General features: G+C 41.0%; 1 protein-coding gene across 1 annotated transcript; it reads right to left on the reverse strand.

Annotated features, from left to right (window-relative positions):
* Window positions 1-4,840: 4,840 nt before the first annotated feature.
* LOC145535788 (allergen Bos d 2-like) lies at window positions 4,841-22,421 on the reverse strand. Its single transcript, XM_081564118.1, has 6 exons — window positions 14,027-22,421; window positions 12,808-12,947; window positions 12,546-12,616; window positions 11,050-11,157; window positions 8,892-9,015; window positions 4,841-5,000 (listed from the first exon to the last, which is right to left on the reverse strand). Exons 1-6 carry the CDS (start codon window positions 14,105-14,107, stop codon window positions 4,841-4,843), a joined length of 684 nt encoding a protein of 227 aa, XP_081420244.1. The 5' UTR covers window positions 14,108-22,421.
* Between the last annotated feature and the right edge of the window lie 606 nt (window positions 22,422-23,027).

The raw sequence follows: 23,027 nt of genomic DNA on the forward strand, positions 1-23,027 counted from the left end.
CCATGGAATTCTCCAGGCAAGGATCCTGGAGTGGATTGCCATTCCCTTCTTCAGAGGAACTTCCCAATCCTGGGATAAAACCCTGGTCTCCTGTATCATAGGCAGGTTCTTTACCGTTTGAGCTACAGGAAAGTTCATCTATTTCTGCTTTATTGACTGCGCTGAAGAGTTTGACTATGTGGATCACAACAAAATGTGGAAAATTCTTCAAGAGAAGGGAATACCAGGCCACCTTACTTGCTTCCTGAGAAATCTGTATGCAGGTCAAGAAGCAACAGTTAGAACTGGACATAGAACAACAGACTGGTTCCAAGTTGGGAAAGGAGTACATCCAGGCTGTATATTGTTACCCTGTTTATTTAATGTGTATGCAGAATACCTTATTTGAAATGCTGGGCTGGATGAAGCTCAAGGTGGTATCAGAATTTCCTGGAGAAATTTCGATAACCTCAGATATGCAGAAGACACCACCCTTATGGCAGAAAGTGAAGAGAAACCAAAGAGCCTCTTGATGAAAGTGAAAGAGGAGACTGGAAAAGCTGTCTTAAAACTCAGCTTTAAAAAAACTAAGATCCCAGCATCTGGTTCCATCACTTCATGGCAAAAAATGGGGAAACAATGGAAACAGTGAGAGACTTTATTTTCTTAGGCTCCAAAATCACTACAGATGGTGACTGCAGCCCTGAAATTAAAGATGCTTGCACCTTGGAAGAAAAAGCTATTACCAACCTAGACAGCATATTAAAAGGCAGTGAGACTACTTTGCCAGCAAAGGTCCATCTACTAAGTGCTGTGGTTTTTCTGGTAGTCATGTATGGATGGAAGAGTTGGACCATAGAGAAGGCTAAGCACTGAAGAATTGATGCCTCTAAACTGTGGTGCTCGGATGACTCTTTAGAGTTCCTTGGACTGCAAGGAGATCCAACCTGTCAATCCTAATGGAAATTAGTCCTGAATATACATTGGAAGGACAGATGCTGAAGGTGAAACTCTAGTAATTTGACCATGATGAGAAGAACTGATTCATTGGAAAAGACCCTGATTCTGGAAAAGATTGAAGGCAGGAGGAGAGGGAGACAACAGAGGATGAGATAGTTGGATGGCATCACTGACTTGATGGATGTGAGTTTGAGCAAACTCCGGGAGATGGTGAAAGACCGGGAAGCCTGGCTAGCTGAAGTCCATGGTGTTGCAAAGAGTCGGACATGACTGAAGGACCGAACTGAACTGATGTGTGTGTGTGTGTGTGTGTGTGTGTGTGTGTGTGTGTGTATACACATACATATATATATATATACATACACATGCACAAATGTCCTATACCTTCTTTGGGCTCCCAAGGTGGTGCTACTGGTAAAGAATCCACCTGCCAAGGCATGAGATGGGTGCAGATTCCATCCTTGAGTTGGGAAGATCCCCTGGAGAAGGGTATAGCAGCCAACTTCAGTATTCTTGCCTGGAGAATCTCATGGGCAAGGAGCCTAGCGGGCTACAGTCCCTGGGGTCACAAGTGTTTTACATGACTCAGTGACTAAAGCATCATCACCATGGTTTCTTTATATATTTTATTTAATTTTAATGAAAAATTTTCAACAGGACCCAATTTTCATCTTCTACCCCACTCAAGGATCCCTCCCAAACTCATCTCTCCAATTTAATTTTGCCTTTAGGGTATAACTTACTCTCACTGCAGCGTATGAGATTTCTGCCTTACATGCAGCCCCTGACACTGAGATCCAGGTTCTTTGAACCACCTTCCTGCCAGTCCACGCGCTATGCAAACTAGATTAAAGAACCTATGGGCAGCCACTCTCTAAATGACACTCACTTGGGCAGTTTACTTCCAGGATGACACCAGCACTATGATGATCATCAGTTCAGTTCAGTTGCTCAGTCGTGTCTGACTCTTTGCGACCCCATGGACTGCAGCACGCCCCCCAGGCCTCCCTGTCCATCACCAACTCCCAGAGTTTACTCAAATTCATGTCCATTGAGTTGGTGATGCCATCCAACCATCTCATCCTCTGTCGTCCCCTTCTCCTCCTGCCTTCAGTCTTTCCCAGCATCAGGATCTTTTCAAATGAGTCAGCTCATCGCATCAGGTGGCCAAAGTATTGGAGTTTTAGCTTCAACGTCAGTTCTTCCAATGAATATTCAGGACTGATTTCTTTTAGGATGGACTACTCAGCTTTCTTTTTAGCCCAACTCTCACATCCATACATGACTACTGGAAAAACCATAGCCTTGACTAGACGGACCTTTGCTGGCTCAGTAATGTGTCTGCTTTTTAGCATGCTATCTTGCTTGCTCATAGCTTTTCTTCCAAGGAGTAAGCGTCTTTTTATTTCATGGCTGCAGTCACAATCTGCAGTGATTTTGGAGCATATACTAAATAACGCCTACCACTGTTTCCTCTGTTTCTCCATCTACTGGCCATGAAGTGATAGGGCCAGATGCCATGATCTTCGTTTTCTGAATGTTGAGTTTTAAGCCAACTTTTTCACTCTCCTTTTTCACTTTCATCAAGAGGCTCTTTAGTTCTTCTTCGCTTTCTGTCATAAGGGTGGTGTCATCTGCATATCTGAGGTTATTGATATTTCTCCCAGCAAACTTGATTCTAGCTTGTGCTTCATCCAGTCCAATGTTTCTTATGATGTACTCTGCATAGAAGTTAAATAAGCAGGGTGACAATATACAGCCTTGACATACTCCTTTTCCTATTTGGAACCAGTCTGTTGTTCCATGTCCAGTTGTAACTGTTGCTTCTTCACCTGCATGCAGGTTTCTCAAGAGACAGGTCAGGAGATTGGGTAGTCCCACCTCTTTCAGAATTTTCCACAGTTTATTGTGATCCACTCCTCAGTTTTCTGGCACAATAGATGATTAATTGGTATTCTTTAGAATTTTTCAAAAGTTGACAAATCTGTTGTGTGTTTATGGCTTTTGTCCCTCAGCATCTTCGTTTGAGTAAATACTTATATTTTTTGTAGATCCAGTCCCATTGGCCCTGCATAGTATCTTCAGGATATGTTCCATTTTTATCCTTTGCCGTGTTGATGGATCCATGTTCATCAACAAGTTTTTCTAAGGAACTAAGCTGTCTCTTTGGCTGGATAGTCATTTAGGAGTGGAGCTGGTGGATCTCAGCACCTTCTGATTCTTGATTCCTGCCAACAGGAGATGAGAATTGCTGTTGCTCCATCCTGGCCAGCATTCAGTGTGGTCAGTTGTGTTCAGTTTGGATATTATAATAAGTGTGTGATCAAATGCAGTTACAGTTGTAATTTCCATTTCCTTAATGAGTAAAGAGGGGTGATTTCCATATCACCCCTTTGTGAAGTGTGTTTGTGACGTGTCTCTGCAAGCCATTTGCTCATTCCTGCGTGGATTAAGGTTTCATTTTTTATGAAGTTTGTAGGTTTTTAAGATATTCTGGGTATGAGTCCCTTTTAAGATAGAGATGTGCCAATATGTTTCCCCCATTACTGTCTTCTCTTCTGCTTCCTTAAGATTGTCCCCCAAAGATGTAAATATTTTGATTGAGGCTTGGTTATTAATATTCTGTTCCCAATGTGAGATCCTGCTTGGTGTATATTCTAATCAGTTACCGCCTAGTCTCTGGCCACAGAGTATCCACCTGCTTTTTACCTCTAGAGGCTTTCTTGCTTTCTGTCTTGCATATAGGTCTACAAGTCTCTGTGTTACTTGTAAAACATGGAGCAATGAATGAGTTGAAGTTATTATTATTTTTTTTTTTTTGTCAAATGAATTTCCAATTTCTCCAGCAGTTTTCCCTCTACGGTAATTATTTTACTGAATTTCCTTTGTAACTATATCCAAAATCTATTTGTATATTCCTGCACCTTCCCCAAGAGCAGGTTTCGTTGGGTTTTGGTTAGAATTTCCCCACTCTAGATTCCTTCTTCTGGGCAATGATAAAAGACAGTCAGAGGATGAAGGTCATATGACTAACCCTCAGCAAGTTTGTGTCAACAGCAAAGTGTTCACACTTCACAAGCTTGTGAAAATAGAATTTTAATCGATTTATGGATCATTAGAGCATTGTATGTATGTTTTGATTTTCACAAAGGGTGTCTGAAATAGCAAGACATTAGTTTTTCTGCATTTTGGAGCCAAAAGCAATAATCCTTGAGTAAATGCTGGCTGCAGAGTTCTCAACAGAAGCAGATATTTGCTTACAAACATAAGGCTTTAATTAAGTTCTACTGTTGATTTCTTTTTGTTTTTCTATGTGTTTTTCTGTTTATTGTATTATCTGAAGAGCTCATGTGAATTAAAGATGTAATGAACAGCATGGTGACTACGACAAATAGGATTGCACATGTAACCTGTCAGTTGCTTAGAGAACTTTTAAGTATTTTTATCTCTAACACACACAGACACACACACATATGGGGTAAAGTGAGTAACAGATGTGTTAGTTAATTTGTGTCTTATGTAAATCACCAGTGACATTTTTTCTTTGACTCTTGCTTCCTGCTCCTTATCTCCCTGCAAACTTCTAAGAGTTGGTATATCCACACTGATTAAACTTAATCCACTTGTGATAGAGGATCCCTCTTCCCCATGATCTGATACATTGTCAGTTGGATAAAGATCCCTGAAAATAATTTTTCAGATAAAAATTTTTTAATGGGTCATATTTCCTGCCTGGTTCCTAATGTTGCTTTCATTATTCAATCTGCACCTTTTTCTGTTAGAAGTTTTACAAGTCTTTTAGTGCCGTATCTCAGTGGTCACACTTCTTACAGCCTCTGGTCAGCTTTGTTTTGATTTTTAAAAACATACACTGGGTCTCAGTGCTGTGTTCTGCTTTTCTCTACTTGCAGTTCGAGGGTTTCTCATGGTGACGGTTCTCTCTTTCGGGGTCTTGAGCACAAGCACGGTTGATGTAGTGCATGGACTTGGCTCTGGTATAACATGTGGGATCTTCCCCGATGAGGAATTCAGTCTGTGTCCCCTGCACTGGCAGGTGGATTCTGAACCAGTGGACCCTGGAGAAGTCCCTCTGGTCAATTTGTCCTTTCTTTGTTTTAATTCTTGTTGTAGGTGGCTTGCCTGGGTGAGAACTAAGTGAGCATTGCTTCATTCTTTCCGGGGCTTTTAGTTGTTATCCTTCACTCTTCCCCAGTAGCAACATCGGACACCTTCCAACCTGGGGGACTCATCTTTCCATGTCATATCTGTTTGCCATTTTACACAGCTCCTGGGGTTCCCGCAGCAAGAATGGAGTGGTTTGCCCACCCCCCTCCAGTGGCTGACGATTTGTCAGAACTGTTCACCATGACCTGTCTGTCCTGGATGGCCCTGCACGAAAAGGCTCACAGCTTCACTGAGTTATGCCAGCCCCTTCAGCACACAAGGCGGTGATCCATGAAGCGGGTATAGCTTAGTCGTCAACCACTATTGTTCCGTTTTCTGTCAACAACTCGAGTTAATGGAGACAAGTATCTTGACCTTGGAGATGAGTGTGTGGTTGTAACATGCATTCAGCGCACATGTAGCTTACAGGGAGCCCTGGCAGGGTACGTGAGCAGTGCCCTACTCTGTCTTGTCTGTCACTCCTGCAGCATTTCCGGTGCACCCAGCCTTCCTTATCCTCAGGAGCTCACCAAAGGTCCCTGAGTGGTCTAGGAATGCCTCATCTCTCCCATCTCCCTTAATCATTTTGCCTGGTCTCTTGTCTCATCCAGTTGCATGATCTATTGGGTACCCATGATGCTCCTTTATTCCCATCAGTTGTCTGACTAACCAATTCTATCTCTCCCATGACATCTGACAGGAACATTATATCACCATATACAACTACCATGTTTGGTTTATTTTCTCTTCTCATAAACACACTTGCTGGATTCACACCATTTGTCCTAAACAGCATTATCCCCCCCTTCTTTGTACACTCGATTTTCTTCACAGTTGAATTTACATGTTTTGTGCATTTCCCAGTAGAAGTTTGTTCAGTACACATGTATGCATTAATGAATTTATTGATCAGTTTAGAAATCCAGTAACATCAGGAAGAACAGAGGACATTCATAGTTGGAAAACCGTGGGTTCTGGGTCATGATTTCCTGGGAGAGAATGAATGATGATTTCAAGGAAAAGGTCTATTATCTTCATACGTATGATTGGAACACATTACTGCTTCGATGCTGCTCATATTCTTACTTCTTTTTTTTCTTTACATCTGAAAGGAAAGTAACATATTGCCCATAGCAGGAATGGTAAAAGAGAAGCAGTTTCTGATAGAAACAGTGAAGAAATTTTCGTGCAAGAGTCATTTCTGAGAAGTTCATCTGTGTGTGTGCCCCTGTGGGGTTGCATAGAATTACCACCTGGTAAAGTTAGTTATGAGCAGTCCTGTATCTAGTCTTATATTAATAGGTACTAAGTTACGTATTCACAGCTCTGAAATGTAGAAGATTATAAACTCTGTGAAATGTGCCACTTACGTCATCTGTAATCTCATCTATCATCATGCATGTGTTGTGGCTGCAAGGTCATTCATTCTCAGTGGGATTCCCCAACGATCATCATATCTTACAGCTCAGGACTTCACACAGTCTCCTCGTTTGTCCTCAAAGCATCTTTCTGTGGAGTCTAGACCGTGTCCATCTTTAGATATTTAATGCAAAGACTGAGCCTTTGGCACGTGGCAATGTGAAGTGTTTTGTTATCCCATTCTTTATTAAAATTGATTTTTATTGACGTATAGGTGATGTGCAATGTTGTATTAGTTTCAGGTGTAGAGGAAGGCGATTCATTTATACATTTGTTGTTGCTGAGTTGCTAAGGTGTGTCCCAAACTTTGTGTCCTATGGGGTATATCTTGCCAGACTCCTCTGTTCATTGGATTTTCCAGGCAAGAATACTGGATGGGGTTTCCATTTCCTGCTCCAAGGGATCTTCGTGACCCAGGGATAGAACCCGCCTCTCCTGTGTTTCCTGCATTGGGAGGCAGGTTCTCAACATATGAGTCACCTTAGAAGCCCTCATTTATACATATATGTAGGTACATGTATACCTTTTTAGATTCTTCTTCTTTTAAGTTATTACAAGCCATTGAGTATAGTTCTCTGTGTTATCCAGTAGATCTTTTTTGGCTTATTTTATATAATTTCACGTGTATCTGGTCCTCTGAAACTCCTAATTTACCCTTTGCCTGCTTCCCCTTTGGTCACCATTAATTTTGTCTATGAGAGTCTGTTTCTGTTTTATTAATGGTTCATTTGCATCATATTTTAGACTCCACATGGACTTGATAGCATATATTTGCCTTTCTCTTTCTGACTTACTTCTCTCAGTAAGATCATCTCTAGGTCCAACCATGTTGCTGCAAGTAGCATTATTTTCTTCTTTTTCATGCCCTGGTAATATTCCATTGTGTATGTTCAGTTCAGTTCAGTCACTCAGTCGTGTCTGATTCTTTGTGACCCCATGAATCGCAGCACTCCAGGGCTCCCTGTCCATCACCAACTCCCAGAGTCTACCCAAACCCATGTCCATCGAGTCAGTGATGCCATCCAGCCATCTCATCCTCTGTCATCCCCTTCTCCTCCTGCCCCCAATCCTTCCCAGCATCAGGGTGTTTTCCAATGAGTCAATTCTTCGCATGAGGTGGCCAAAGTATTGGAGTTTCAGCTTCAACATCAGTCCTTCCAATGAACACCCAGAACTGATCTCCTTTAGGATAGACTGGTTGGATCTTCTTGCAGTCCAGGGCACTCTCAAGAGTCTTCTCCAACACCACAGTTCAAAAGCATCTGTTCTTCGGCGGTCAGCTTTCTTCATCGTCCATCTCTCACATCCATACATGACTACTGGAAAAACCATAGCCTTAACTAGACGGACCTTTGTTGGCAAGGTGATGTCTCTGCTTTTAAATATGCTATCTAGGTTGGTCATAACCTTCCTTCCAAGGAGTAAGTGTCTTTTAATTTCATTGCTGCAATCACCATCAGCAGTGATTTTGGAGCCCCCAAAATTAAAGTCTGACACTGTTTCCATTGTTACCCCATCTATTTCCCATGAAGTGATGGGACCAGATGCCATGATCTTCGTTTTCTGAATGTTGAGCTTTATGCCAACTTTTTCACTCTCCTCTTTCACTTTTATCAAGAGGCTCTTTAGTTCTTCTTCACTTTCTGCCATAAGGGTGGTGTCATCTGCAAATCTGAGGTTATTGATTTTTCTCCAGGCATTCTTGATTCCAGCTTGTGTTACTTCCAGCCCAGAGTTTCTCAGGATGTACTCTGCATATAAATTAAATAAGCAGGGTGACAGTGTACAGCCTTGACGTATTCCTTTTCCTATTTGGAACCAGTCTGTTGTTCCATGTCCAGTTCTAACTGTTGCTTCCTGACCTGCATACAGGTTTCTCACAAGAGAGGTCAGATGGTCTGGTATTCCCATCTCTTGAAGAATTTTACACATTTTATTGTGATCCACACAGTCAAAGGCTTTGACATAGTCAATAAAGCAGAAATAGATGTTTTTCTGGAATTCTCTTGCTTTTTCGATGATTCATCAGATGCTGACAATTTGATCTCTGGTTCCTCTGCCTTTTCTAAAACCAGGTTTAGCATGTGTATGTATCCCATTCTTAAAGCAGTAAAATACTCCTCCCTCAACGAGTAAACGGACAGAAAAGAAACTCAGCCTTGTTATTTGTCACATGTCTACTCACCCAACCGATGTTCTCTGTTCTTATGGAGGACAATTGTCTGTGAAAGAGAATGAATAAGGGGAAAGATGACCATTGACATGCCTCTATTTCAAAGGATTATTTCAAAGCAGCTTTTATAAAAGATGTCTCTGCGAAAGGGAAATTTGACTTGAATGTCCCCGTGATGTGTTTTCCTTTCGCATACCTGTTGTCGTCTGGGGCTTTACCTGTTTCGATGACATTTTGAATATTTTCATTGGGAATCCCCCTTTCACTGTTCAGTTCCTGATACTTCTGAAATTCTTCTTGAGTGAAGCTGTCTCCTCTGCCTGGGTTTCATAGGAAACAGGGCAGAAGAAGTGTGCGTTAGAATCTTTTATAGGGTATAGAGTACCACCTGGTCATAGCTGTAGTGTCCAGCATGACTCCCCAACACCACTGCCCTCCACCATCACCTAAACCTTGCTCTCCAGGTAGTTTTCCACAGATGTGCCTGAGTGTGCACATAGGTCTTCAGATTTTTCCATGGGATAGAGTCCACATAGTTAACAAGTTACCACATTCCTGTTCTTACAACTACCGAGTGAGCTACGGATCATTCACCTGTGAGCTTAAGCATCCCCCAGTGAGATGCAATCCTTCATGGTGCATCAAAGAAGTTCATGGCGAGTCTGAGACTCAGAATTCCTCCCAACTCTAACATTTCCTGTTCACTTTGTCTACATCCTAGAATTCCATCCCTGTGGTTTTCATGAACCCTCATGAATGGGCGGGGAATGATTTGGAATTTTCAAAAGCACACTGACCCCATTGAGATGGTGCAGGACCATGTGTTCTTTGCCCCACACCTGATATTTTCTGCCTGCCTTTTGTCTGTGAAAGATTTTAGTCAAAGAATAAGTTTAATCAGAGAATTGAGAATGTTGGATAGCAAAGGAAAACAGACAAAGGAGATGAAATAATAATAATGTCATTAAGAAGCAAAGACAAGAACCTGTAGTTTCTCCCCAGGAGCAATAGATATTATTCTGGGTCATATCCTGTGAGCTGTTTTATACACACTGAAACCCCCAACCAATGGACAAGTTTACTATATGATGACCAGACTGCAACCATGATATAACCTGCCACGGATTAGAGAATTGACATCCAGGAGATGGGAACATAGTGACCCTGGAACTGAAGATTAACTATCTTGAAAGCAATCAAGATGATGCTGGTCAGAACCCTCATGGTCAATTTCAAAATGACTGTCAGAGCTGACTGTTTTTGCAAGAAATCCCCTCCCTCTGTCTGTAAAAGCTTTTGCCCCACTGGTTGCCAGTTGTGGGGTGGAGCAGTCAGGCTTTGAACAGAAGTCCACCCCACCCCCACCCCCTTGTTGCTGGCATATGAACGAAAGCATACATTCCTTCCTACGAAGCTGGGCTCTTAGTTGGCTTTGGAAAGGCGAGTAGCAGGAACCCACTTTTGGTAACAACCTCACACACACTTCTCAAGGATTCATTCAGGCTTTGTCATCCTCAAATACGAGGCAAAATAGCCATCCACCTCCAATGCCCATATAATACCAGAAAGGATAAAGGGATGTCAGAGAACCCATGGGATTGTGCAGATTGCAGAATGATTGACATGCCTGTCCACAATTCCTCTGCAGGATTCAAATCATTGAGAGGTATCTGCAGAGCATTGGGTTCAAGTTCAGGGATCGTTTTAATAGTGTGATGAAGAAGACAGTGTTAGTTGTAGAGATGAATGCAGCCATGGCCGGGACCTGTGAGTCTGCTAAACTCAGATTTAAACCTTGGTTCACTTGGGCATCAGGACCTGGGAACTCTGTTGTCTGATACTTGGCGAGAAACTCATGGAGCTTCCTGGAATATTTCATTTGAAATCTGGGATAAGTGTATCTCATGTTTAAAAATGCCATCTGATAGAATCCCCAATAGATATATTTCCTCATTTTTCTAGCAGACACACTTTCTATATCCCTGACTCATGTCACATGAAGTCTGAGTTCTCCATGTGAACACATGTCTGTTCCAGGGTTCTTCATAGGAGGTGCTGTGGTTAGTTGCTCATTCCTATCTGACTCTTTCAAACCCCATGAACTCCAGCCTTCCAGGCTCCTCTGTCCATGGGATTCTCCAGGCAAGAACACTGGAGTGTGTTCCCAGGCTCTCCTCCAGGGATTTCTTGACCCAGGGATAGAATCCAGGTGTCCTACGTTGCAGGTGGGTTCTTTTCCTGTCTGAGCAGCCCCAAAGCCATCATATAAGGTATGTGTGTACTTATCACATTAGTATAAAAATACTGATCATAGGAACACATCTACTTTTTATTGACTAAACTACAGTACGTACCAACACCTTCAGTCATTTTTGTGATCTTCTCTCCATCATCATTTTCAATATAAGTTACCAGCATGTTGTCTGATACATAAATCAGTTGCAAAATATTTGTACCTGCGACTGTGACAGGAAAAAAAAAAAAATCAAGCCTCAATATGATTGACTTCTTTGCTTTTCATTTGAGTGTGTCTTATTCCTCACATGCTGTCATCAGTCTTCCCTCCGATGGTGGACTGTAACTCGCTGACATTTCTAGTGCTGTGTTGTTAGAACCAGTTAAGACAGCTAGTAAACTAGGAACGTTTTCTCCACACCCCTTTCTCCTGAAGATAAAAGACTTCCAGTCTTCTAGAATGAGCAGTCTGTGGACGAGGCAAAGTTTCTTATTGCAGCTATCATAGGTGTTGAACCTCAGCCATCTCATACCAGCTCACAACAGCTGACTGTTAAATTTTCAGGAATTTTGTGACCCAGTATGGAGGTGCAGTCATGATTAGAAAGGAATTCTAATAATTTGAATGAATTATAGCAAAATAAAAGTTAATACTCAATCCAGAGTTATTTCCTAGTACAAGAGCTAATAAAAGAGGTACAAATTAGTCTATTGCAAAATGTTGGGCATATATACTCTGCAGTGATTGCAGATTAGATCCTGTGGCTGTGTGTCCACAGTTGAAATTGGAAAAGATTCATCAGACCAAGATTAGAATCCTCCTTTCTACATTTTTTCCATGAAATTGAAATATATGGACATTTGACCACTTAGTATATTACAGTATTGATATTAATATTTGAGAATTATTTTCTGTTATTTTCAACTACAGAGATAAAATCTATGTTAATGCCCCTTTTAAATTATGTATTTATATTCATATTTGAAAATTATTTTCTGTTATTTTCAACTACAGAGACAAAATCTATGTTAATGCCCCTTTCAAATTATGTATTTATATTCATATTTGAGAATTCTTCTTATTTTAAGCTATAGAGATAGAAGTCTATGGTAAAGTCCCTTTCAATTATGTAAAAATTAGTTTGAAATTTGGGCTCTTTTTTAGCTGTTCTCATTTTTGGGCTTTAGGTTAATCATGTTCTACTTACTAAACTCTCTAGTGAAGAACTTTTAATATTTAAAGAATTACTTTAGTTATTGCAAATTTGATCATGGAGGTCAAATAAAAGAAAAAAAAATTGAGAGAATTGTTACAATTCTAAGTAGATCTATGCACTTCTCCATGCCCGAGGAACAGGAGGAGTCAATAATCTTGGAATTCTTCTCAGAGAGCATCAATGCCCACATTCCAACCTTGGACCTCATCCTGGTATTGTGGGGCAGAATTGATTGCTGAACAATTAAATGGCTCTTCCAAGGTTGTATTGGTAATGAGTAGAGGAAATGGTCCACCCATCCAGACATCTAGTTGTCTTGATTGGAACTGAGACTATCCACCTGAACATGTTCCATGGTTTTCTGGAAGACGGCCCATCTGAAAAGCTCAAATACTCACATTCTATGACGTAAACATCTCCTTCTTGTCTCTTTAGCACTTCTGTGAATAAAGGGCATCTCCCGTCATCCCTGAAAACCAAACAGACAAGACATTCCTTCCCACCATTCACTCCCCAGGGCTTGAGGACACTCTTCTGGGAATAGAGTTCACACTCCCACTTCACAGCCATGATTCACACTTTTCACTACACATTGGAGACTGGACCCCATGTCAAAAGTCAACAGACTGCTTGTTTTCAGTTGGGTCAGATTGTGCTTACTTGGCATAAAATGTAAGGGCGAGGTATTCACAGTCATTGATACATTCAATCCGACGATAGTAACCCCCCAGTGGGCCCCCTTCCACAATCTTCTCCATGTTATCTGCAGCTGCGTAAATGGAGTGCCACTCTCCTATAACCTAACAAGGAAGTTGTATGTTAACGTGAGTCAGTCTCTTTTCTGGTTCGTCACCAATACACAGCACCATCTTGGCTCTGCATTTACCACAGAAGAGAAGTAAATTGAATCTTTTTAAGCCAAGAAGATTAATAAATTAAAATATGCTTGCTCCTGGAAGAAAAGTTATGACCAACCTAGACAGTGTATTAAAAGGCAGAGACATTACTTTGCCAACAAAAGTCCATCTAGTCCAAGCTATGGTTTTTCCAGTAGTCGTGTGTGGATGTGAGAGTTGGACTATAAAGAAAGCTGAGCACTGAAGAATTGATGCTTTTGAGCTGTGGTGTTGGAGAAGACTCTTGAGAGTCCCTTGAACTGCAAGGAGATCCAACCAGTCCATCCTAAAGGTGATCAGTCCTGAATATCCATTGGAAGGACTGATGCCGAAGCTGAAACTCCAGTGCTTTGGCCACCTGATGCTAAGAACTGACTCACTAGAAAAGACCTTGATGCTGGGAAAGATTGAAGGCAGGAGGAAAAGGGGATGACAGAGGATGAGGTGGTTGGCTGGCTTCACGGACTCGATGGACACGAGTTTGAGTAAGCTCCGGCAGTTGGTGATGAACAGGGAGACCTGGTGTGCTGCAGTCCATGGGGTTGCAAAGAGTCGGACACAGCTGAGCGACTGAACTGACTCACTGAAGCAAAGAAGATTTCTACTTCCTACCTTGCTGGATAACATGACATGAGATCACGATTTCTGTTGGAGCAGAAAGCATAGAATTCAGAGATTTTTGTAATAGCTGAAACAACGCCAGTAAAGACCGTGAGAGTTCATAACTTTCTGAATGTTAGCATGTTAGGCTTTTTTTGTTTTGTTTTACCTACAGACAAATAAGATAGAAGAAAAATACCAACAGCAGGTAGACTGAGTATTGTGTTACGCTCGTGTAGATACAGTGGACCATGGTATGTGCACAGTCTGATCATACATGTAAACAAGAATATCTCGGTCACGTGCACACACAACATGTGACACACACATGCACACACACAATAATAAGCAAGACCTTCTAGCAGATCAGCTCATTCTGGTACCTTTGAGGGGTCTATCTCAGGTGGAGTTTCCTGGGCAGCACAAATCAGGACAAGGACAAGACTCAGCAACAGAACCTTCATCTTCTGACTCTCGTGTTGCTCCTTCTAGAGAAACTGAGGGTGCCCCAATTGTTGGAGAGGATGTGAATTGGTTCCGCTTTTTATAGGCTCTGTCTCTTGGCGGAATACATGTTGATCAAACAGTGGTTAATCACAAGACCATGGTGAGGTAAGCGTAATCTTCTGATATCCTGGTTGGCAGCTGAGCATTTTGGTATTCTTTGCTTCTTATACAACTCCTGGGTTATTCCTTTCACATTGGAGTGGTCTGTTTAAGCTTATTTTCTAAAACTAATGATATCACCTTTGGTTTGAGAAGATAAATATGTGGTATCTCTACCAGGAATCAGTTATCAGGGCATTCCTCAGAGGGGTCAAATTTTTTTTTTTTTAATATTAAATATGCAGTATAGATGATGTACAGTCTTTTTTGTTACAGGTGTACCATATAGGTATTCATAATTTTATTTATATTTTTGAAGTTATAAAAATATTGGCTTTTTTACTCCCTATGTTGTACAATCTTTATTTTTCAAATAATATTTGTATATTGTTTATTTTATGCATAGTACTTTGTACCTCTTATTCCACTCCTTGTGAGTGCATTACTGACTTCTTTCCCTCAGCATATTCATTTGAATAAACATCTATATATTTTTGTAGACTCCTTTGCCATTGTCCCTGCATATTATCATCAGGATGTGTTCCACTTTTATCCATTCCAGTGTTGATGGATACATGTTCATAGACAAGATTTTGTAAAGAACTGAGCCATCTTATCTCCTGGGTAGAGACTTAGGGGTTGAACTGCTGTATCTCAGTGCCTCTGATTTTCGATTCCTGCCAACAGGAGACGAGACTTTCCATTGCTCCATCCTTGCCAGGACTCAGTATGGTCAGTTGTTTTCATTGCAGAGATTGTATTAAGTGTGTGACTGTATCCAGTTTCAGAAGTACTTTCCATTTCCTCAATGAATAAAGTGGGATGATTGCCATTTGTCTGTTTCCTTTGTCAGGTGTTTCTGCAAGTCGCTTGTTCATTATTGAGTGAATTATTTGTTTTTTTATTAAGTTTGTAAGTTTTTAACATATTCTGCATATAAATCTCTTTTCAGATGGAGATGTGCAAATATGTTTTCTGCCATCGCTGGCTTCTCTTGTGTTTCCTTAAGGTTGTCCCTCATAGATGTAAATATTTTGATTGAGGCTTGGTTATTAACGTTCTGTTCCCAGTGTGGGATCCTGCTTGGTGTATATTCTAATCAGTAACCGCCTAATCTTTGGCCTCTTTAGTCACAGAGTGTCCACCTGTGTTTTGCCTCTAGAGTCTTTCTTGCTTTCGGTCTTAAATACACATCTGTGAGTCTCTCTGTGTTAGTTCTAAAATGTGGAGCAATGAAAGAGTTGAGATTATTTATATATTTTTTGTCATATGAATTCCTAATTTTTCCAGTAGTTTTCCTTATAAGATTATTGTTTTCTTCTGAATTTCCTTTGTAACTGTATCCAAAATCTATGCCTGTATCTGCCTGTCCCTTCCCCACGAGCAGATTTGGTTATGTTTTGGTTTGTGCTTCCCCACTCTTGGTCCTTTTTGGGGGCAGTGTTAAAGACAGTTGAAACATGAAGACCATATGACTAGCCTTCAACTAGTTTGTGTCAAAAACCAAGTGTTCACAGTTCACAAGCTTGTGAAAATAGAATTTTCATCCATTATGGATCCATTCATCAATCCATTTATGGATCATTAGAGTAGTGTGTATTTCTGTTGATTTTCACAAAGGGTGTCTGAAAGAGCAAGACATCAGTTTTTTGCTGTATTTTGGAGCCAAAGGAAATAATCCTTGAGTACATGCTGGCTGCAGAGTTCTCAACATAAGCAGATACTCGGTTTCAAGCATAAGGGTTTAATTGAGTTAAGTTCTACTGGTTTTCTTTTGTGTGTGTGTGTGTGTGTGTGTGTGTGTGTGTGTGTTTTCCCTGTTTAGTTGTAATTACATAAGGAGCTCGTGTGATTTAAAGAAACATGTAATGAACAGCATGGTGAGTACGACAAATAGGATTGCACATATACCTGTCAGTCGCTTAGAGCAGAACTTTTAAGTGTTTTTATCTCACAGACACACACACACACACAGGGGATAAAGTTAGTAACAGATGTGTTAGTTCACTTGTGTCTTATGTAAATCGCCAGTGAAATTTTTTCTTTGACTCTACCTTCCTGCTCCTTAACTCCCTGCAAACTTCTAAGAGTTCATATATCTGCATTGGTTTAAACTCAACCCACTTCTCATAGATCCCTCTTCCCCTGGATTTTATATATTGTCAACTCGATAGAGATCCTTGAAAATAATTTTTCAGATAAAAAAATTTTAGTGGTTCATATTTCCTGCCTGGTTCCTAATGTTTTCATTATTCAAATGGCAACTATTTCTCTGAGAATTTTTTAAAGTATTTTAGTAGGGTATCTCAGTGGTCACACTTCCTATAACTTCTGCTAAGGGTTTTTTTTTTGTTTTTTGTTTTTTTTTTTAATTTTACAACACACGCTGGGTCTTGGTTGCTGTGTTCTGCCTTTCGCTAGTTATGGACTGAGGGCTTGTCCTTGTGATGGTTCTCTTGTTCAGGCTCTGGAGCACAAGCAGAGTTCGTGTAATGCATGGCCTTTGTTGTCATATAGCACGTGGGATCTTCCAGGATCAAGATTCAGTCTGTGTCCCCTGCATTGGCAGGTGGATTCTGAACCACTGGACCCTAGGGAAGTCCCTCTTTCAGTTTATTCTTTCTTTGTTTTAATTCTTGTTTTAGTGGCTTCCTTGGGTGAGACCTAAGTGAGCATAGCTTCATTCTTTCCGGGGCTATTAGTAGCTGCCGTCTGCACTTCCGCAGTAGCAATACCTTCCAACCTGGGGGGCTCATCTTTCAGTGTCATATCTGTTTGCCATTTTGTACAGTGCGGGGTTCTCCCAGCAAGAATACTGGAGTGGTGTGCCACTCTCTCCTCCAGTGGATCATGTTCTGTCAGAATTCTTCACTATGACACGTCTGTCTTCGGTGGCCCTACATGAAATAGCTCATAGTTTCACTGAGTTATGCCAGCCCTTTCAGCACACAAGCACTAATCCACGAAGGGGGTATAGCTTAGTCGTCAACCACTATTGTTCCGTTTTCTGTCAACAACTGGAGTCAATGGACACCAATATCTTGATCTTGGAGACTGTGGTTTATTCTCTCTTCTCCCAAAGATACTTTCATGATTCACACCATATGTCCTAAACAGAGTTATCACCTCCTTCATTGTACACTCAATTTTCTGCTTGGTTGAATTTACATCTTTTGTGCATTTGCGAATATAGCACCTTTGTTCACTAGACATATGGGCATTAATCAATTTATTGATCAGTTTAGGAATCCAGTAACACCAGCAAGAGCAGAGGACATTCATAGATGGAAAGCCATAGGTTCAGAGCCTTGATTTCCTGGGAGAGAAGAAATGATGACTTGAAGGAAAAGGTCTGTTATCTTCATCTGGATGATTGGTACACATCAGTGCTTTGATGGTGCTCATGGTCTTACTGTTATCCTTATGGGAATGCCCTTGTGTGTTATTTGTTGTTTTTCCCTTGCTGCTTTAATTTTTTTTACTTTTTGTTTGATCTTTGTTAATTTTATTACTATGCATCTTGGGGTGTTTTGTCTTGGATTTATCCTGTTTGGGACTCTCTGATTTTCTTGTACTTGGGTGGCTATTTCCTTCCCCATTTTAGGGAAGTTTTCAACTATTATCTCCTCAAGTATTTTCTCATGACCTTTCTTTTTGTCTTCTTCTTCTGAGACTCCTATGATTCGAATGTTGGGGCGTTTGACATCGTCCCAGAGGTCTCTGAGGTTGTCGTCATTTCTTTTAATTCTTTTTTTCTTTTTTCCTCTCTGCTTCATTTATTTCCACCATTCTATCTTCCACCTCACTTATCCTATCTTCTGCTTCAGTTATTCTACGATTGGTTCCCTCCAGAGTGTTTGTGATCTCCTTTATTGCAATATTCATTATGATTGACTCTTTTTTCTTTCTTCTAGGTCCTTGTTAAACATTTCTTGCATCTGCTCAATCCTTGTCTCCAGGCTGTTTATCTGTAACTCAATGTTGTTTTCAAGATTTTGGATCATTTTTACTGTCATTATTCTGAATTCTTTTTCAGGTAGACTCCCTATCTCCTCCTCTTTTGTTTGGTTTGGTGGGCATTTATCTTGTTCCTTTACCTGCTGAGGATTTCTCTGCCTTTTCATCTTGTTTAGATTGCTGTGTATGAAGTGGCCTTTCTGTATTCTGGCAGTTTGTAGTTCCTCTTTATTGTGGAGGTTCCTCCCTGTGGGTGAGATTGGATGGGTGGCTTGTCAAGGTTTCCGGGTTATGGAAGCTTGCATAGGTGTTCTGGTAGGTGGAGCTGGATTTCTTCTCTCTGGAGTGCAATGAAGTGTCGAGTAGTGAGTTTTGAGATGTCTATGGGTTTGGTGTGACTTTGGGCAGCCTTTATATTAATGTTCAGGGCTATATTCCTGCATTGCTGGAGAATTAGTGTGGTATGTCTTGCTCTGGAACTTGTTGGCTCCTGGGTGGAGCCTGGTTTCAGTGAAGGTATGGAAGCTTTTGGATGAGCTCTTATCGATTAATGTTCCCTGAAGTCAGGAGTTCTCTGGTGTTGTAAAATTTGGGATTTAAGCCTCCTGCCTCTGGTTTTCAGTCTTATTCTTGCAGTAGTCTCAAGACTTCTCCATCCATACAGCACCAATGATAAAACACATAGGTTAATGGAGAAAAGATTCTCCAGAGTGAGGGACACCGAAAAAGGTTCGCTGAATTAGATGGAAAATTGAAGAGGGAGGAGGGAGATAGAGGTGACCAGGAGGAGAAGAGGGGGAATCAAGGGAGAACGCAATCTAGTCAGTAATCAATTCCCTATGTGCTCTCCACAGTCTAGAACACTCAGAGAAGTTCACGGAGTTCCATACACAAGAGAAGATGAAGGAAGGAGATAGAGGTGACCAGGGGGAGAGGAGGAGGAGTCGAAAGGAGAGAGACCAGTCTAGCCTGTGATCAGTTCCCTACATGTTCTCCACAGCCCGGAACACCCATAGAGCTTCACAGAGTTGGGTAGAGAAGAGAAGGGGGAGGGAGGAGATAGAGGTAACTTAGGGGAGAAAAAGGAGAATTAAAAGGGGGAGAGGGCAGTCAAGCCAGTAAACACACTAAGTAAAAATGGGTACTGAAGATTGGTTTCTTACAGGTACAAAGATTAAAAAGCAAAGATTAAAAATCTAGAGTAGAGGTTAGACTCTCAAAAATACAATATTAAAAAAACAAAACAAAATCACAAAAATTATGAAAACTATATATGAAATTTGCTTTAAAAATAAGGTCTTTTTTGCAAGGTAATAGTAGGTTATGAAAATGAAAATTAAAGGAGCAATAAAGGACTGAAAAGTAAAAAGAAATTAAAAATTTAAAAAATGATAATAGTAAAGATATGTCTAGGAATATCTCTGGGCGTGTGGTGGGCGGCGTGGGGTTAGTTCAGTTTCAGATAGTTCCTTGTTCTAGCTTATATTTCTCAAGGTCTATAGGCCCCTTCCAGTGTAGTTGGTGGCAAGTACAAGGTTTTAATGTGTTGCACCTTTCACTTCCAAAGTGGTTCCCTCTGTTTATTTTGGCTTGTTGTGTTTGCAAGTCTCTTCAGTGTCTAATTTCCGGCCTGACACAAGGGGGTGAAAGTGGTCACTTATTTAGGCTCACTTGTTCTGTCGTGCTGTGGGGAGGGAGGAACACTGCAAACAAATATCATTGGTGTGTGTGGGGAGTGCTTGCAGTGTCTCGGCCACATTGGGTTTGCCCCCGCTTACAGCGTGTGTGCTTTCCCAGTCTACACTGCTCAGGACAAATAATCCTTGAATAAATGCTGGCTGCAGTCTTCTCAACATAAGCAGATACTCGGCTTCAAACATAAGGCTTTAATTGACTTGAGTTCTACTTTTTTTTTGCATGTGTTTTTCTGTTTCACTATCATTACCTAAGGAGGTCCTGTGATTTAAAAAAGATGTAATGAACAGCATGGTGACTATGACTAATAGTATTGCAGTCGCTTAGAGTAGAACTTTTACATGTTTTTATCTCATACACAAAAACACACACGGGTTAATGTGTGAGGAGGGAGATGTGTGAGTTCCCTTGTTTCTTATGCAAATCACCAGTGATATTTATTCTTTGATTCTACCTTCCTGCTCCTTTACACTCTGCAAAGTTCTGAGAGTTACTATGTCAGCACTGATTAAACTCAATGCACTTGTCATAGATCCCTCTAGCCCAAGATTTGATATATTTTTAACTGGCTAAAGATACTTGATAATAATATTTCATATACGTGTTTTAATGGTTCATATTTCCTGTCTGGTTTCTAATGTTGCTTTCATGATTCAAACTGAAGTTGTTTCTGTTAGAATTTTACAAACTATTTTATGATGTGTCAGAGTGATCACACTTCTTATAACTTCTGCTCAGTTTTATTCTTTTTTTTTTAACTTTAAACTACACACTGGGAGTTGGTTGCTGTGCTCTGCTTTTCTCGTCTTGCAGCTGGAGGGCTTCTCATGGTGATGGTTCTCCAGTTGGGGCTCTAGATCCCAAGCACAGTTGATGTAGCTCATGGGCTTAGTTGTGCAGCATAGGGGATCTTTCTGGATCAGGGATTCAACCTGTGTCCCCTGCATTGGCTGGTGGATTCTGAAGCACTGGACCCCAAAGTCATTTTTTTGTTTCTTTGCTTTGCTTCTTGCTTTAGGCAGCTTTCTCATGGTGAGAATAAATAAGCATTGCTTCATTCTTTCCGGGGCTAATAGTAGTCATCCTCCGCTCTTCTCCAGTAGCAACATCTAACACCTTCCAACCTGGGGGACTTATCTTTCCGTGTCATATCTGTTTGCCATTTTACACAGCTCCTGGGGTTCCCGCAGCAAGAATGGAGTGGTTTGCCCACCCCCCTCCAGTGGCTGACGATTTGTCAGAACTCTTCACTATGACCTGTTTGTCCTGGGTGGCCCTACATGAAAAGGCTCACAGCTTCACTGAGTTATGCCAGCCCCTTCAGCACACAAGGCAGTGATCCATGAATCGGGTATAGCTTAGTCGTCAACCACTATTGTTCCGTTTTCTGTCAACAACTCTAGTTAATGGAGACAAGTATCTTGACCTTGGAGATGAGTGTATGGTTGTAACATGCATTCAGCACACATGTAGCTTACAGGGAGCCCTGGCAGGGTACGTGAGCAGTGCCCTACTCTGTCTTGTCTGTCACTCCTGCAGCATTTCCGGTGCACCCAGCCTTCCTTATCCTCAGGAGCTCACCAAAGGTCCCTGAGTGGTCTAGGAATGCCTCATCTCTCCCATCTCCCTTAATCATTTTGCCTGGTCTCTTGTCTCATCCAGTTGCATGATCTATTGGGTACCCATGATGCTCCTTTATTCCGATCAGTTGTCTGACTAACCAATTCTATCTCTCCCATGACATCTGACGGGAACATTATATCACCATATACAACTACCATGTTTGGTTTATTTTCTCTTCTCATAAACACACTTGCTGGATTCACACCATTTGTCCTAAACAGCATTATCTCCCCTTTCTTTGTACACTCGATTTTCTCCACAGTTGAATTTACATGTTTTGTGCATTTCCCAGTAGAAGTTTGTTCAGTACACATGTATGCATTAATGAATTTATTGATCAGTTTAGGAATCCAGTAACATCAGGAAGAACAGAGGACATTCATAGTTGGAAAACCGTGGGTTCTGGGTCATGATTTCCTGGGAGAGAATGAATGATGATTTCAAGGAAAAGGTCTATTATCTTCATACGTATGATTGGTACACATTGCAGCTTCGATGCTGCTCGTATTCTTACTTCGTTTTTTTCTTTAAGTCTGAAAGGAAAGCAAACCGTTGTTTAGCTGACTAGGGTTAATATGATATTGCCCATAGCAGGAATGATAAAAGAGAAGCAGTTTCTGATGGAAACAGTGGAGAAATTTTCATACAAGGTTCATTTCAGAGAAGTTCATCTGTGTGTGTGCCCCTGTGGGGTTGCATAGAATTACCACCTGGTAAAGTTAGTTTTGAGCAGTCCTGTATCTAGTCTTATATTAATAGGTACTAAGTTACGTATTCACAGCTCTGAAATGTAGAAGATTATAAACTCTGTGAAATGTGCCACTTACATCATCTGTAATCTCATCTATCATCATGCATGTGTTGAGGCTGCAAGGTCATTCATTCTCAGTGGGATTCCCCAACGATCATCATATCTTACAGCTCAGGACTTCACACAGTCTCCTCGTTTGTCCTCAAAGCATCTTTCTGTGGAGTCTAGACCATGTCCATCTTTAGATATTTAATGCAAAGACTGAGCCTTTGGCACGTGGCAATGTGAAGTGTTTTGTTATCCCATTCTTTATTAAAATTGATTTTTATTGACGTATAGGTGATGTGCAATGTTGTATTAGTTTCAGGTGTAGAGGAAGGCGATTCATTTATACATTTGTTGTTGCTGAGTTGCTAAGGTGTGTCCCAAACTTTGTGTCCTATGGAGTATATCTTGCCAGACTCCTCTGTTCATTGGATTTTCCAGGCAAGAATACTGGTGTGGGTTACCATTTCCTACTCCATGGGATCTTCCTCTGCCTGGATATAACCCGCCTCCCCTCTATCTCCTGCATTGGCAGACAGATTCTTGACCTCTGAGTCACCTGAAAAGCCCTCAGTAAATGTGTAAATGTAGGTAAATGTATACCATTTTACATTCTTGTTCTTATAAGTCATTTCAAGACATGGAGTATCATTCTCTCCAGTAGGTCTTTGTTGTTTATTTTATATATTTTAGTGTGTATCTGTTCA

This window comes from Giraffa tippelskirchi, chromosome X, assembly GCF_054371585.1.
Source record: "Giraffa tippelskirchi isolate mGirTip1 chromosome X, T2T-mGirTip1v1.2.pri, whole genome shotgun sequence".
NCBI lineage: Eukaryota > Metazoa > Chordata > Mammalia > Artiodactyla > Giraffidae > Giraffa > Giraffa tippelskirchi.